This window comes from Atractosteus spatula, chromosome 6 (assembly GCF_055471065.1).
Source record: "Atractosteus spatula isolate fAtrSpa1 chromosome 6, fAtrSpa1.hap1, whole genome shotgun sequence".
Classification (NCBI taxonomy): domain Eukaryota; kingdom Metazoa; phylum Chordata; class Actinopteri; order Semionotiformes; family Lepisosteidae; genus Atractosteus; species Atractosteus spatula.
Genome location: NC_142711.1, coordinates 22,593,127 through 22,611,068, shown reverse-complemented (window position 1 = coordinate 22,611,068; position 17,942 = coordinate 22,593,127). Strand labels below are relative to the sequence as shown.

General features: G+C 37.5%; 1 protein-coding gene across 2 annotated transcripts in view; it reads left to right on the top strand.

The window, feature by feature from the left end:
- LOC148832678 (partitioning defective 3 homolog) overlaps nt 1-17,942 on the top strand; it is a 431,574-nt gene that overhangs the window by 304,696 nt on the left and 108,936 nt on the right. For both annotated transcript variants that reach the window (XM_088918670.1, XM_088918669.1), the window contains one exon: nt 11-254. In XM_088918670.1, coding sequence (XP_088774796.1) covers nt 11-254 — 244 coding nt within the window. The remainder of the gene's footprint in view (nt 1-10; nt 255-17,942) is intronic.

Here is a 17,942-nt window from a genome sequence, read left to right as displayed (position 1 = left end):
TTGTTTTCAGTGGAGGAGGACACGGAGGAAAGCTCGCGCTCGGGGAGGGAGTCGGTGTCGACCACCAGCGACGTGACCCTGCTGACCGGGGGCTCCGGGACCATGGAGAGGCAGATGAATGGCGGGCGAGGCAGAGATGACAAGAAAAAGGACAAGGGCGGGAAAGACAAAAAGAAGCAAGACCGAGACAAAGAGAAGGACAAAAGCAAAGCCAAGAAAGGAGGGATGTTAAAGGGCCTTGGGGACATGTTCCGGTAAGACCTTCAGACATACGTGCACTCATGTGAACTTCTGTTCTGTTAACACTTGTGCTGCCTTTACTGTTCTTGCGCTAACGGCAGGACTGGGGATGCTCCCTCCTTTGTTTGTAGTCTCAATCACTTTTGAAAATTGGTATGTTTTTCTGGACTTTTGTCTGCTAGTAAGGCTGTTATTCACATTGACAAGGAAGTAAATATGCATGTTTTTCCATTACAAAACGCCATCCAGGCTTATCTAGGATTTTTCCCCTTTCTTTTCTAGAAGCACAGTACAGTATGCAATTAATATTTTGAACTGAAAGGGTAAAATAGGTAGCCTCTGAAATCAAATTGAAATATTTGTACTTAAATGTCATTTTCATCTCCTTCATATTACAAGCTGCACTGTATGGTAATTTTGCTTCAATATTATTTAGATTGTAAATTGAGAAATGCTCAGGAGACATCAGTAGAACACCTTGCATCACTTCTGGCCAACGTTACCATTGAGTGAGTCCCCATGTGAAACCTCTGAACTGCCACTATCTGAGACAAGGCAGAGTGGTGCTAAGGCTGGTCTCTCTGAGCAGTTCGATGCTTAATTACAGGCCTTGCTGTAGTTGCATATTTCAGGTCTGTCACGTAAAACCCAGTATTTTGGCATGACAGGATGGTGGCTTGGGAATTTAAAGAACAAATAGAAGTTGACTTAGTAATATCAAAATTTCGTTTGTAAGGGGTGCCAATTTGAGCTTCAGGAAAACATGAAAACATCTTTGTACTGGTTTTATTTTTTAGTTGGCAAAAAGAAATGTTGTCCGTAGAAACATAATTAAAAGATACTGCATTGTGAATTGTTCATAACCAACATCAGAGAGTGCTAGAATGGATTGCCCAATAACTCCACTGAGGTATTAATGAGTTTAGTTTACAAGCTGGAAACACATGGCATGTTTACAAGGAGTGATGTCCAATGCTGTTTTATCAGGTCTGCAACAGGGCCTGGGCCATTTCACACAAGGAGAACAAATTTCATCACACTGCCATGCATGACGAATGAGACAGTATAGTGACACTGCATGGAAATGAAGCATTAAGATGTCCAGCAAGTAACTATTTGGGTGAATGAGATCTGAGTTTGATTGTGGTACAAATATTCATTATTCTCATTGTGGATAGACTGGCTCCAGATGAAATCTTATCGGCCCACCCTTTTCTTAAGAAGTATTTTGTTGCCTTAGGTAAGAAAGTGGATATGCAGTATTTTTAAGGGTTTTGCTAATGTTGCTTCTGTAAAGCTAATTAAACAGAAACTGCAATTAATTATTTTGATTTGGTGCTCATTTGAATCCTGAATAAATTAAACAGAGTTGGTTTGCTGTTATCATGCAATAAGTTGTTTCCCACGGATTAGTGTAATGGGATTAGTTAGCATATCGTAGCGTGCAGCTCAGTAATGAACAATAAAGATGACAAGTGTTTTAAGGTCATGTTCAGGAATTCAGAGCCATTGCTTATCTGCTTCAATTTATGCTTTGCCGCTGTTTAACATTGCTGGGGGTGTAGAGCACTATATGATTACGTACAAGTATAAATGTTGTTTGTGTAGGTATTTATGGAAGATTGAGTTGATTGATTGTTATATGCATTATAGGATACTCTTTCCATTTATACGTTTCAGGTCGTACATTTCAGGTCTACTAGTGTACTATACACCACAATGTGAGTTTGGTGTGACATCAAGGTAAATTTTTGTGCCTCATATCACTCCTATACTGCTTTAAGGCAGATAATCTTTCTTCATTATCTGACAATGCCGCTGCCACTTAAGGGACAGAGCCGCTGTAACTGACACTTTCTCCATTGTCTGCATGTAGCCTGAGGGCTTTTTATCTCAAATATGCAAACCGACAGCTCATAAACCTGCATCTGCATTATGCACTCAGTGTGGCTGCTTCTTGCCTTCAATTAAAAAAAAAAGAGAGAGAGAGACAGAAAGAGGGGGAGAATCAGAGCATTTCTTCCTGGGATCTTCATTAAATCGAGGCACACCGAGTCAATTCCCAGTGGAGACCTTGGGTTGCGCTACTCTCACTTCTGCACAAAATCATTATTTTTAGGGCCCCCTAAGAATCGCCAAATCTGACTTAAAGGCAGAATTAATATAAACGATTGTATGCTTACCTGCAGTTATCGGTGAGGACTGGGACTCTGCTGACTGGGGTCGAGCTTTATTTCTCCTCTTTTTTTTTGTGTTGTAGATAAGGTGCTTTGTCCTCATTTACATTTAGTTAGCCTTCAACTCCATCAGCGTAGCTTTTTCTTTTTTTAAGTTGATCTCAAAGGACGTCTGAAAGCATTTGCATTTGCTATACCCTTCAATTTATGCTCATCTGCATGCACAGCTAAACTGAGCCCGATGAACGTTTTCCAGTGCTCATTTAATCGGGAGACTGATTGGGGAGCGCATTTAAATGGGGCATTTGGAAGCCGAGCTGGTTAGAATAGAAAGAGGTGAAGTTGAGCTCATTTTGTAGTCTGACATGCTTGACAGGTAGAGACTTACCTGATTGTGAAAGGTCTGCCTTTTCTCTTAAACATTATTAATCAGAAAAAAAGAGACAATAAATAAACTCACATCAGGAAGTAAAAATGCTTGTCTGTGTTTTAACCGTTTTCTAGAAAGCTGATTTTAGCAGCCGTGAAGCAAGACGGCATTTTGAGGGATGAGCTTTGGCATGAGTTATTGGAGTCCGAGCAGTTCAGGGAGCTTCACCTTAGGGCTTTCTCATCTAAAACGTGGTCTGTGCATAAAAATAATGTTTATTTTTTGAAAACTAATGACCAAAACAGTGTTTCCTTCACCCCCAGTTAATATGATGCTGTTTAACTGCTGTACTAGTTTGTATATGTCTTATACATATAGTGTAATTTTGCAGGGTGAGTGCACTCTTGCTGTTAAGGAAGAAGAGAGGCAGAATCAGTAAGAGCCAAGGGCAGTTATTATGGTGCAATTTGTGCACTCAAGTAAACTAGGGCAACAGCGAGCTGTTTCACACGAGACCTGAACAACTGGCTGATCAGAATGATTTTTCGGTCACTGCATTAAGGAGCAACATTTAATCCACAGTGTCACTCAGCCTCTTGTGAATCTGATAACTGGCAAGCCTCCGAGATGAATCATTTGATACGATTACAGTCATCTGAAATGCTTTTCCCTGAAGACAAAGCTTAGTCTGCAAGGAGGGGTAGAGACTGGGATTCTGAGTTGCTGACTTTGTGGGCTACATTTTTTTAATGCAGTTCAAATGAGCTGTCTTCTCGGGGTGTTTTGAAGGTTAGACCGTGTGCAAAGGAAAAGAATCTTATCAAAATGTGCATCTACTGTATATATGAGGTTTCACACCTGTTTGGAAATACATAATAATACATTGCACTCTTTTGTTTATATTGTTAGCACATATACAGTATACAGTATGTGACTTTGAACATCTACTGTACTAGTATACATTTTCAGCTGACAGCGGCATAAAAAATGATCAGACAAAACAGATAAAGCCTTTTTAAAGTGGTTCTTTATGTATTTTTCATTATTACATTTATTTGGATTCTGCTTCTCTGTTACGCCTGCAGCAATATACATTTATTTGCATCAAGCATAGATTTCCATTGTTTCTTTGGCATACTGCTTAGCTTATTTTACACGAAACTGCATCCAGACATAAGCAGTGAATGTGGTTTTCATGTTGTCAGTTATTGTGGAAATGGAGATGATGCTCAACACATTTTATGTGTTTGTTATGCCTTTAAAATTCTCCTATCTGCTGCGTCTTCCGACATTTATCATAAATGATAATTGGAACTAAAAGTTGAGACATTTCAGAAGTTCCGGAGTTTTCAGAAGTGTGTCTTTAAGAGGTTTATCTGTTTTCCACCTGTCCATTCCATAGCATTTTCATGGCAGTATTTGGAGCTACAGCTATAGCTATATGTTGTTACATCATGCTGAGTAAACAGATTTGAGCTGTTTTTGAGCTATGTGAATAATAAATGGGAGATAAGAGCCCACCAGTATATCATCAAACCATAATGAGCTGTGGGCTCTGTTTTAGGCTGGGTCCTTGGTGAACTGGGACTGGCACAGCTGGATCAGACAAAGCTGTCCTAGTCCCAGACAAGCAGCAGTTTAGTCCAGTTGACAAGCGATCAGCATTTACAAAACAAGAGAGAGAAAGGTAAAGTAAAAGGTGATTTCTTACTTGCTACACCAAAGTAGACTTTTAACGATATAATGAAATGTGGACAGAAAGACAGAAACAGAAAGATTAAAAACTCCAATAAAAGCAACTGGCTACCTTATTGTACTGATTTTGTTTCTTGGAAAATAATGATCTGTCCTTCAGTTATAACAGATTGCCACAATTGAGTGTTACAGAGTATTCATATCTTTTTCAGTGTGTTTTTTAATGTTGTGTGAATCTGTCACCAGTTAAGTTTTCCCTTTCCCTGAGCTTCATTGCAATTCTTCCCTTTATTACAAGAGTTTTATTAATACAAGGAGTACAAATAAAAAGATACTTTGGAACGCTAAATAATTTCAGTTCTGCACGTTTCCGTTTTTACATGCTTTTAAATGGAAAACACATTAAAATGTGAACTTTGTAACTCAGTAGCACAGCTGGGAAATGCGTGACCAGAGATTGGTCAGCTGCCTTTTGCTTTCAATTCAATACAAATGCAATACTGAAGTATTACCATTAAAATCTAATATTTTAATTGTATTTCAAAAGATTATGTGCAGTCTTACAGTGTTCTGGTTTAGTCTTTGCTGGAGAGGGAAATGACTAATTGAATTTGAAATCTTGTTTAGAGGAAATCAGATACACTGTTGTCTTTTGGCTTTCTTAGTGTCCTGTACATGGCCAGATTAAGAAGTGCATTATTTGGAAATTTATATTGCATATTCTGGCAGTGTCAGCCCTCCCACCTTGAGTAATACGCTTTGGGTGTGGAATGGGATGTTCTCATGATTTACTTTTCTTTTTTTCTTTCTGAACATTTAACTTTTCTTTTCCTAGTTTAGAGTGCTTTATACTGTATGTTCTGTAGTTATTTTTCACATAAAGCAATAGCTCATACTCTTCCTTTGATCAGTTCAAATTGAAAAGGAATGCTATCTTCCCAATACCCTTTTTTAGCATACTTTGGAACAAAAAATGAATCATGTAACTCACAAAACGAGCCTTTTGTACAGTCTAGTGTGAACTCTCAAACCTCATTTTGTGTTCTGAAAAGCGCTGGAAAAAGACCTGAATGTTGAATGAAAACATGACAGTTATAATAGTAACAATAACTTTACAGGTACTGGGGACTCTCCCCCACCACCACCAATGTAGCAGCCATCTGGATGATGTGCCAATACACCTCGAAATTTGGCCAGGACACTGGGGTTATCACCCCTACTCTTTTTGAGAAATGCTCTGGGATTTTTAATGTCAGTACCCCTGTTTTATTTCCTATTAAAAAAAACAACATATTTTTATAGTATAGTGTCGACATCACTATACTGGGGCATTAGGACCCACACAGACCACAGGGTGAGCGCCCCCTACTGGTCCCACTAACACCTCTTCCAGCAGCAACCTTAGTTTTTCCCAGGAGGTCTCCCATCCAGGTACTGACCAGGCTCACACCTGCTGAGCTTTAGTGGGCTGCTAGTTGTGATTTGCAGGGTGATATACTGTAGCTGCTGGACAGTTAATTGTAAATAACATTTTGTCTGGCAAATGAATGTGTTAATTTTCAGAGGCATTTAGGAAGGAATGGAAGTATGTTAATTATGGAAAACTTTAGTACTAACCCTTCAATCACTTAGTATCTGTTCATTCATAGTCAACTAATAAATAAAAATTACCATACATCCACTAAAACATTTGCATATTAGGAGAAATGTATTCTTGTATTTTATATGTTACCAGTGTCAAGCAAGTAATATCCTGAAAAACATTCAAAATGCAGCAAATGATATCAGAATCAACATTCTTCTCAGTATATTATACTGTTTGCCTCGCTTCTCATTTCCCACTTTTTGTCATAGAAAGGCTTAATTTGGGTTTCTTTAATACATGATGAGGGAAAAGGGGCTGTTTTTTGCCATCTAAAGTAAGCTAGGTTCACCTGTCAGGGAATAAACAGAACACCCCATAGTAGCTGATCCAATATTCCTTCAGTTTACTTCCTCACCCTGTCAGCGAGTTTGAAATAGAACTACTCTGACATGTGCAGCACCTCCACAGACTACAAATTGATGGGGATGAAGCACAAAGCTTGCCTTTCCAGCGTTCTTCAGCTTTCCTCCGACAGCCTTAGCAGTTTAAACAATAAAATTCCCCAGGTTAGACATGCGGCCTGCTTTTTGATTTTGAAAAAGATATCTCCACCTTCTGTCAGATTCCTAGAATTTAAATATATTAAATTCTGATCATTCTAAGAGTGAAAATGGCATAATTAGTTCTAAAACATTTGAACAAATAATAGTTTGTTCTGTACATATATATGCATGTTTATATACATATACACAATTTATGTACACTTGAATATATACAGAACATTTATCAATAATACTTTATTAGCATTCTCATATTTGTTTTCCCTTTCATTTAGATCTCATAGAATTTATTGTAAAATCCAGCTGCTGTTTTCACAGGATCTCACAGGATTGTTTCATATGTAGAGAATGGGAGGTCTGTCATTTGTCCACATCCATATTTTTCAGGCTGAAAGGATGTTCTGACCATACTGGTGAGAAAGAAAAAGAGGGTGAAAAATAGAGATGAAGGGTGAAATACATTTTGAGCAAAACGCAGGTGGACTCAGTAGAGCTTGTTGCTGTGGTAGTTATGTCTGGGGTGTGTTTTTTCAACAGTTCATTTGACAAAAATTGTACATGTCAAGCAATGTCACAGTAGTCTGTATTACATTTTTTTCTTCCTTATTCTTTGTCCCTTGCAGCCAGACCTTGATAAATATGATGAAATCCCCAAATCAAGCATTATAATTCACCATCACTGAAACCTTGACACCAGTAAATACTTTAATTGTGGAGCTAAATTTACTTTGAATCTACGTCTCTGGCATCAAAAGATGTAATGACAGCACATTGCATTCACGTTATAGTGTACATGAAAATCTTTAAGCGTTGGTAAAGAACAAAGCATTCTATAATACTAACCTGACTCTGGGCATATTCAAAACAGACTAAGCAGCTCTGACAACACTGCTGCCTTTTAAGTATAACTATTCAAAGTATTCTAATGTAATTGCTGTAAAAGAAACAAGTAGAAAAAAGCTCCTGTGTTGTTAAAATGTGTGCTATCATGCAAAAAAAAAAGACAACTGAGTTTTAAACAATCTTATTATCTCCCTACACAATGTTAAAATAAATAATAAGCATGTCATTTTGCTCCATGGAGTTATCTGTATAAAAGGGATGTGTTGGCGTTTTTATTTTTTTTTATTAGGGCTGTGGCAGAGTAGTTAAAGCATTAGGTATCCTCATTGTAGGTGTAGAAGAACCCTATGATCCAAGCAAGTATTAAGTATTCATCATAAGATGCTTTATATAGGTCACATCTTGTAGTAAGTGATGCTTGTGAGAGCTCCTTTATCTTCATATACATATACAGTGCTGTTTAGCATTGTCTTCCACTGTGGTCATATATAACATGACCAAGAAACTAAATCATGGGAGTCTGCCTGCAGAAGGTGACCCATTAGCCTGATGATATTCTGTTTTTCTATGGGATTGATGGCCGTACCAGTGGCGGTAGCTTGCAAAGTGTGAAACCCTTCCTCATGTGGATTTGTGATTACACTGAAAGAAGTGCATGCTTTATAGTCTCCTCTCCTCCCAGCTGATCCACTTTCATGACTGCTGTTCCTGGGTTTTGTCTGCTTCTGCCAAGTGTTTGTCTCGAATATTTCATTTTGTTTCACCCCACAATTAAAATCTGTTAAATTCTCAGCGTCATCAAAAGTAAAGCGGATGAACACAGCTGCATTTCTCTGAATTCATTTTTAGCTTTTATAAGGACAGATTTGTCACCTGCTTTTGACTGTGATGGTGATCTACTTGAGCTGCAAGTAATGCCTGCAGAGGCACACTCAATTGGTTCCTACTTCCCTGGAACATTCCTTCTCACATGTGCAACGTTATTGTAGGACATAAAGAATGTTCTATTCAGAACTGGAAAGGACATTCTAAAAATGCTGCTTAGCTCCTTTCCATGTAGGGTAAAAGAAAGGGAATGACAGTATGTGGTATACAGCCACACACTAACTGTGAACTTTCAGGCCACAGGTGTGTATGTATTAATAAAAACAACTGCTTATTGCAGCTGGACTGAAAGCTTGGTTTCAAATATATGGGAAAATCTCATTTTTAAAGTAATTGAAAACCCCAAACAATACTACATTGTTTTGGTAAAAGCCTTTGATTGCCAGAAGTTAAGCCATTGTTGTTGTTTTTTTTCATCCGTTTAACTGTGGAAAGATGAGAAAAAAGAGAAAAAATAAAGGCCACCAGGTTTGATGTGGCCCAGTGCCAGTCTCTACAGACTGAAATTGTTTGTTTTTTAATATAAACAGTAAAAATTAATGTATGTGTTTATAAAAGAAGAGAAAACGTTACCGCTGTAAAAGTCTTTCTGGAGTCAAAGGTTGAGCGATGAGCTTAATGTGATTATAATGTTTAGCTTAACATGATAAAATGGGCACCGAAAAGGAAAGAGGAAATGTTGTGTTCTGCAAATGTTAGCTAACTGAGGCTCAGAGAAAGACAATATACTGAGAATGTTTATTCTTCACAGTATTTGTAGGCCATCTGGATGTCAGCAGAGAAAGGGCATTGTTGGAATAGTTTGTGCTCCACATGTGATCGGGAACAGTGTCTTTGGTCCTGGAGCAGCTAGTTACAACTGTGGAAACATGTGGCTTTAAAACCATCCGTGTTGAAGGATCCTTCATACACATACCATGAAACACAATGCATGTTGAAATACAAGTTGATGTTTTAACGGAATGTATTGATTGTGTTCTTAAAATAACTGAGCTTCATCTTGAGACACTGCTACGAGTGCGTCAAATCTTTTTTTAAACTAAAAGAATGTAGTTGTACTTCACGCTGATTAGCAAAGTGAAATATTTTTTCAGCTTTCATTGATGTCATTGGGTGATAAATTGCTCAAAAGCCAGCATATAAGAAAGTAAAAGCAAAATAACAATCCTGAAGCTATAGTGCTTCATTAGGTGATGCCACCTTCCTTAGAAATTGCCATGAAACTGTCTTGTGTGTGGAGTATACTTTTTAATCTCAGTTTGACAGGGAAAATGCTGACTGACGTTAGAAGTTGTGGATAATGAGATCCGTGGGGAAGGTATAATCTTCAGGCAGCTGCAGATAACATCAGCATAAGTTGCCACAAAGTAGTTTAAAGCTCTCAGGTAAGTCCCTTGAAATAACAATATCAGAGTGCAGGTGTGTAATAATGATGTTCCCATTAACACTACTTAATGATCATCAGGTCAAATGCATGACCACATACTTGCCTCATTAGAAAAACAATCAATGAAAATAAGCCATCTTCAGTATAAGTGTTGTCTCGCAGAGCAAAATGATTTTTTTTGTTTATATACTTATATAACTTCCTTAGTGAGTAAAGCTTCACCTTTTTTTTCTCTAATGAGACTATATTAAAACATCCATCTTTAGCCTGGGATTCACAGTTCACTGTTCTAAAGTCAGGTTTTCTAGTCTTTATTTAAAAATATTAGCATTGGTTTTACATTTCTAAGTACTATGAAGTACTACTGTAAAGTCATAGAAAGCTATGTTACAGTGCTGATATTTATTTAAGCATGTTATGTATTACCCCGCTCATAGTTCGATTTCAAGAGTGCTGTATAATAGAAATTTGTGTTAACTTCCAGCTTTGTAAAGCAGACTTTTTGTCTTTGAAAGTGTATTTCCCATGTTTTCTTAAACTGACAGATATCATAGATAGACTCATGAATTAAGAGCACTGAAAACAGCAAAATCAAATGCATCACCATGTTTGCGCACATGGCGTATTTGAAGGACAGAGGTCATTTGTCTTAACTGCCACTTATTCTCCAACAAATTCCAGGAAGTGTATAATTGCCACTTATTCTCCAAAAACTTCCAGGAAGTATAATGTTCTTGTATTATTTTTCTTAGCTGATAAAGAAATTAGTTTAAAAGATCTGGAAATCATTTCCTTTTAAGAAAACAACAAAAAACTATATCAAGCATTGCTTATTCTTGGCAAACTGGAATGCCTTTTTGAAAACAGCAGATGTATGGAAATTGCGATATGCATTGAATTACATAGCTGGTACTTGCTGGTCTTAAAGCACTATTTTTTTTAAGTTCATCAGTTACTATTTTAATTAGTTAGAACTGTTTGTTTTAGTGACCTGTCTTAGGTTAAAGTTAAACGATATCACTGCCACACATTATTTTTTACCTCCTTGGAGCCAATGCTTTTGTGACTGAGACATTTTTTCATGTCTATTACAAATTTAACTTGGGTCCATCTGCCCTGAAATATATCAAGTAAAATGCATTTTGTTGGATTGAAATAGTCATAAGTATAATGTAGCCAGTCAGCTTTATTGTTATGTACTGAATGGTACGTATTGTTATGTACTTTATTGTTGTGCTGAGACCTGTAAGCTGACTTGCATTCAAACCAGTTACTCTTAACAGTGTAGAGGTCTGTAACTAAAATGTTATAATTCAGCAAAATAAAATTACTTGTTTAGTATGCAAGACTCAGCACCTACTACACAATGACTAATATCAATGAAATGCAACTTGTGTTCAGAAAGCACTTTATAAAGCCTGTCAACTTGGTAATGCTATGATATAGGAAAGTCACTCAAACCAGTGCTGGTTTGCTCTCCAAATTACCTCCTCAACTCAAGCCTATTGCCAAGTCCTTAGCCGAACGATGTCCTCCATAGGGCTTTCTCATCCCGTCACTGCCACTAGGTGATGCAGTCATCTTGAAAGGAGGCTATTGTATCCATTATTATTTCACTTCAGGAAGAAAAAGTGCTCCCTGAGATGGGAATACAGGGCCTGATTTAGCTACCTCGGGGAGACAGACCACATTAGAAAGGCTTTAAATACTGTATATCCTACAGTACATCATACTAGTTTGATAATATTCTGAAAAATGGCACGATGAGCACCTTTAAGCCAGATTTGAATTGTTTCTGTTGCATCACTCAGCCTTTCCTGTTTAACAAATGACCAGGTAAACACTAAACCTTTAATAGCCAGTCATCACATGAACGGAGCAGTTGCCTTCCTCACTGGTATGTGAACGTTTCGCCCATGAACACCTCTATAACACAAATATATTTATGGTTCTCATCCTAATCGGGAACTATTAGGCAAACAACAAATTCATGACTTCCACTCGCAATCTACATGGAGTGGTGGCAATCAGTTACCATCATTTGATTTACTTAGTTACATCTCCTAAAATATGAACAGGAAGATCGTTTGTCTTGAATATACGGTTCAAACTGCTGTTTCAGCATCACAATGAGTGTGGATTGTACAGTCTGAACAGGTGGGAATTCTGGGCCAGATAACGATAAGATTTGGTACCGTCCTATTTTGGCGGCGTGTCTAACATAACTGAATGAGTGTCGGGAGCACAGGAGGCAAGAGAATGAAGAAGAGGAAGAACTAATTGACCAGCAGAAGATCCGGCCTGGTTGATGATGAAAGGCAAAGTAAAGATGAGAGGGCACAGTGATGTTTGTGGAGAAGAAAGGCTGCATGGAAGAATCAAGGCCGAACAAATATAAAGCAAGCTGGTGGTTTTTAGAGGAGTTTGGAAAGGATGGGAAAGATGGGTAGTTTGGAGAGTGTTTCCTTGGTCCAGTTTAGAGAGGGCAAGGGGTTACAGCAGGTGGTGTCTGGTAGGTTGCTAAGGATGTGCAGATTAGGAAGATGTTGGTAAGCAAAAAAAAAAAGAGATGTCATGGCAAGAGGGGGAATCAAGTTTCCTGGCAGTGGAGGATATAGAGAGGTTCAACAGGAGTCAACAGGAGGAACAGAGATTGAGAGTCAGGAAAAAAGAGTTTGAAGAAGCATTAAAGAATAGTTCAGATTCTGAAAGATTAGGCCTGAGACAATATGAGTACATCGGGATGAGTTGATTGACGGACTGGTAAGTATTTATATGACGAAATGACTGGTATAAGATGACAAGGAGAATAACACGGGAGTATTCTTGTTTCAGAAATGGTGGGCAGAAACGAGAGGCCCCAGAGAGCATGTGCAGTAGAAAATGAATTAGCTTAAATAACAGCTCAAAGCTGAATACTGTGAAAAGTGAATGATAGACTGCTACTGTGAGAAGTGAATAAGAGCCACATTCCTTCCAAAAAGACAAATGTTTATCTTTAAGTTGCGAAATGGTAGGATTGTTAATTGTCAGTTTAGTAATTGGTTTGTTCAGTTAAGTAAGCAGAGGCCATTGCTGATTTCAGGTGACCAGGATTTTGTTCAGAATGATCTGTTACTTGGTTTAACAATGTTTAACCAGCCTGGTGGCCATTTATGGTCTGTGTCCTGCATGAGTTACAAAGTAGAAATAAAGAATATGAGTTTAAGGAAAAGTCCTGTAAACCACTATGGCATCTGCTACTCTATAAGGATGTGTGGTAGATTACAATACAGGGTTTGCACATCTCCCATTTTTTTTACTTGTATGACATAGATATAGAAGTTGTTTCTCATCTTCATTTTTGTATGCTGCGACATATTTCCTCTCCTCATCATCAGTTTTTGTTTTGAGTCGGCAGGTGTTTGTGTATTCATTAGTCATACTTGTCACTTTTTGGTCTGCAATTGATGCTCTGTAATGGTCCATTAAACTGTGCTTTTTGTTCTGTTGAAATGCAGGAGACAGAGGTAGTATTTGGTTTGTTACGTGAACAGAATGAAAATATTCACAAAACAGAGACAGAATCTTCCATTGCGTGACTTAGGAAAATAGACATTTTATTTCCTTGGTGCAGCACCAGTGATACTTTGAACTTCCCACATTAGTGAACAATAGGCATGGATTTTTGTCTCTATTTTATACGTAAGCTCTTGTAATAATAGAGATGCTGAAATTTTTAATACAGAATGCTTGATAGCAAATTTGATGGGTAGACAACCTTTTGATTTTTGTCAATTTAATTCTTATTCATATTTAGGAAGTATGTCAAAGATCCACCATAGTTTATTTACTGCTCCTGTAATTTGATGACAAATGTCATCATACCATCATAAGTGTTATTTTTACATGAAATTTCACACTAATCTATAGTTTATCTTTTTATAGAACAAATCTTCATTTTGAATGGCAGCTCTATTGGGCCAGCAGTTCAAAGGTTATAGAAAGTCAGTTTTGGTCAGACTCCCTTAAATCCAAAGTGATCTATTACAGGAAAAAATTGGACATATATTGTATATTGTTTATACTGAAACAGGCATAGTCAGTTAAACTCTCAAACTCTTTCTCTGTCTTAAGCAGAAGCCGTGAAAATATTAATTTAAACAATGACATTGTAGAGAGACAATTTAATTTCTTTGGCAGACAATTGTATCTCTATCAGTTTCTGGTGTTTTAGGCATGTTTCGTAATATCTTTATATTGCAGGTTTACTGTACTTGATTAGTTTTGAATATCTTGTTAGAGGTAGAGATCTTATTGGAAAAATGCATTTCACAAAGCAAAACATTTGAAGAGACGGAAGGTTCTGAGTGGTTCTTTGGGTGTGTGAATCTGATGAGATGATAAAGATATTTCACTTTTCAGCAAGTCAAATCAGAACTTACTGTGCACTGTGATGAACAACTCAGCTTCAAACTCTTTTGCATTACTTTACTGTTTCATACAGTCATTTTAGAGACCTGAGCTTCTGTATTGACCTGGGAACTACTGATCAAATTATTCAAAAGCTTTTGTTCCATCTTAGAAACTAGTGAGGTACAGCAATTAAAGTTTAAGAAGACCTATCCAAACCTAAACCTTTGACCCTCTCTAGTTTTCCTGACCTAGTTCTACTTAAACAGTTTGACATTACTGGCAAAACCACCACAGATAATAATTTTCATTAAAATATGAGGAGGTTTGAGGTTTCCAGATTAGCAGAGACATGACCCAATTCAAAATCTCATTTCAAACAAAGTTTTTTCAGTGAATCTTTTGCTGTCGCTATGCATGTCATGTTGTCAGTTGCATATTTGGTAAGTAAATGTTTTTATATGTCAAAGTTTATTATAAAAATGGTTTCAATCTGATACATTATATGAGGATATAGATTTCAAAGCACTAGTGCTTATGGATCCATTAACTGTTTTTCTCAAACACCTGCAAAGAGAATCTATTATAGAATGGAGACTATCCTCTTTAATGACAAAACAACACAGGCACATTTATTCATCCATCCATTTTCTAACCATTTTCTTATCCAATACAGGGCACTGTGAGGGAATCAGAGCCTATCCCAGGAAGCAATGGGCACATTGCAGGATACACACTTGACAGGACATAAGTCCATCACAGGGCACAAACCTACACAAACACAGACAGGCCCGCACACACTCACACTAGAGCCAATTTTCCCAGACGTCACTTAACCTACTAGTAGTCTTTGGACTGTGGGAAAACAGAGCACCCAGAGGAAATCCACGGGAACTTGGGGAGAACATATCTTCACGCGGATAGCAACTCAAGTTCGGAATTGTACCCAGAACATTACCCACAGCACCACCATGCTGCCCTACATAAATCCAACTTTGTTTTTATTAGTAGAACCCGCCATTTTGTTTTTGTTGTTGTTTAGAAAGGTGACCCCTAAATGCACCGTTGTTTTGTTTCATTAAGCTTCACAAAACAAATATTCAATTTTTAGATGTATTTAGAAAAAAGTTTCAGGAAAATATAATATTCAAGTGACTCCAGACTTCACCTCCTACAAAAAAGTGAGCCTGCTGTGTAGTTGTGTTAAGATAAAAACCAGTAATTAAAATGAAAATGCGTTGGGTTAGCTAAGGGACATCCAGCCTTATCCTGCTGAGGGCTGCATCAATCCAGAGCCTGTCCTGCAAGCATAGGGTGCAGGGACTGGGAAATCAAGGCTGGCCACGTCTGTTACTGGACACCAGTGTGGTGGGCAGTGGAAGGAAGCTGGAGCATCTGGGAAAAAAACTGGCACAACCCTGGTCAACATGAGGCCCCACTTTGAACCTTTCAGAACATGCAGACACTGCACTGGTGGTGCCACAGTCCCCAGAATTCAACCCAGGACCTACTGAGAGGCAGCAGTGCTGACCAACATACCAACCTGTTAATTCACCAGTAAATTCCTTTGCTTTTCAAATAGACTGGCATTTTAATCCATTGTGCCTTTCTTTATTACTTTTATGTACAGTGTGACAATCTTGACATACAGTACTGTACTGTACTCTCAATTCTACTTTTGCATCCAACTTGGAAAGCTACTTTTCCAAATGGATGCTTTTTCATCTATATCCTGAATGTAAGAATGGTACTTAAATATTGCTCCATGTAAAACATACGCTGCAGACTTTAAATGAAAAAATAGGATCTGAGATATCCTACGTAGGCACATTAATAGGCAACCACGTGATTGTTCATCTACGACCTTGAAAACTGTTCATTATAACAAAAGAAGCTAATAGAAATGTAGTAGCTGACATCCTTGTTATTCAGCCCACAAAGCGTCCAATCAGTCCCTAATTATTATCAGGGTTATTCAAGCAGAAATGGCACTGACGTAAGTCCTTATGATCAGTCCTTGAGCTGGGTACAATTAGCAATTTGTAGCATTGGTGGTATGAAAAACAAAAGAATTCTGTAAACAGTGTTGATGTTTTAATTACAGAAAACATTATCACTTGTGTAGTTCTGATGCTAGAAATGCAACTATTGGACCAATAATTAAGAACAATTCCAAGGTTTAGTATAAGTGTATGTTTTTCCATAATAGAACAAATATACTGAAAGGCATTATAAATGCAGCAAATGCTATTGGTTCCAATGTTCGTGTGTTGCATTTTTAATGCCTCTCCCTATATATCAGGTGTCCCAAAGCTCTAAATGTTCAATATGGATTTTTTAAAAAGCATTTTCCTAACCCAGTATAATATACTGTACATTCAGTAGTTACCATGTCTAATAAATAATAGTAACCTTTATTTCATATATAGTGCTTTTATGGTATATCATCTTAAAGCTCTATACAATAAAACAAAAAGAAGCAAAAAGAGGTTAATACAGTAAATTAAACAATTAAAGGTAAAAAGGTAGAGTGGGTTTTTAAGATGTTTAAGATTTGGATGTGGATTCTGTTATGGACTGGGCGATTATTCCACATGCTTTGAGCAGCTGATCCTCGAGTACAGCCTCCAGGGTCCAGTTTTTTATACTGGGTAGAGAAACAATGCTGGGGACACCTGAATATACCCAGAGCCATGAACTGAAACGGGTGACTAGAGAATGTTTATGGTCTAATTAATGACTTTGGTTAGCTCATCTTTTGCAGTGCTTAAAGCATTGTCTTTTTCATCATTAGTGATGGAAATGATGGAGAAAGCGGATGTGAGTGGGAGTAAACATTGCAGAGATGTTTGTGAAAAACAAGCTTTTCTTATGCTGCCTTATTTAAACACACGCACATTCTGTTTAATATGCCAAACCACTGTTTGTCTGTAATTTTGTCAATATGAGGCCCCACTTTGAATCAAAACACAATAACTTGCGGCTTGTGCTGGCAATGTTGTAGGATGTGACAGAATTGTAAACCTGAAGTCTCTGTAGTAAAAACCGAGAGCTGCTTCTCTTTGGGTCATGTCGGTACTAATATGAAGGGTAAGTCTTTTCTGCACGTTGCACTTGTATGTAACATGTGTTGGAAATTCTGGAGGTGCTGTGTGCTGGAGATAAAAACAAAGATGACATCCTGAACCGTGTGAAACCAGTTTCCCCTGTCTGATTTCATAGTAGTTTGAAGATTGGTGGTAATTTATGAGGGCTGTCTGTCAGCACTGCTTTCAGATGTAAAAAATGCCAGATGCAAGATCTCTTGTAGGGGGATGAATCAAGTAATTTTATGTGGCACTGTCCGGCTTCTCCTTTTTATTAGATTTTGTGTTGAATCTTGTCGTTTTCAATGGAGATAATTTATTTGTGCTTCTTGCCACTATAAACCCACACCATGATAGAAGTCAATTTTGAAAAAGACCTTTTTAAAAAATGGTTTTGATCTACAGAAGTTAAACTTCCTTGTAACAAACATAGGTCTTTTCTGACTGGGAAAGAGAAAGGCTTTATATCATGTTCATAAATGAATTCATTAATTAAATTCATTTGACTGCAATTTTCACTACACTGTCCTGTGCTGTAAGTTGTCTTGAGGATTTTAAAAAAAGTGATGTGATTAGTAAACCTGCAATTTTACTAGCTGTTTTGGTTAAATACAGTGAGTTGCTGCAGAATGATAATGGTAAGTAGGGTGCATAATTGTGAGGCTTTGTGCCCTTCAAAATGAAATAATAGGATTTAATTTAAACCACAAAGCAGGGCAAAT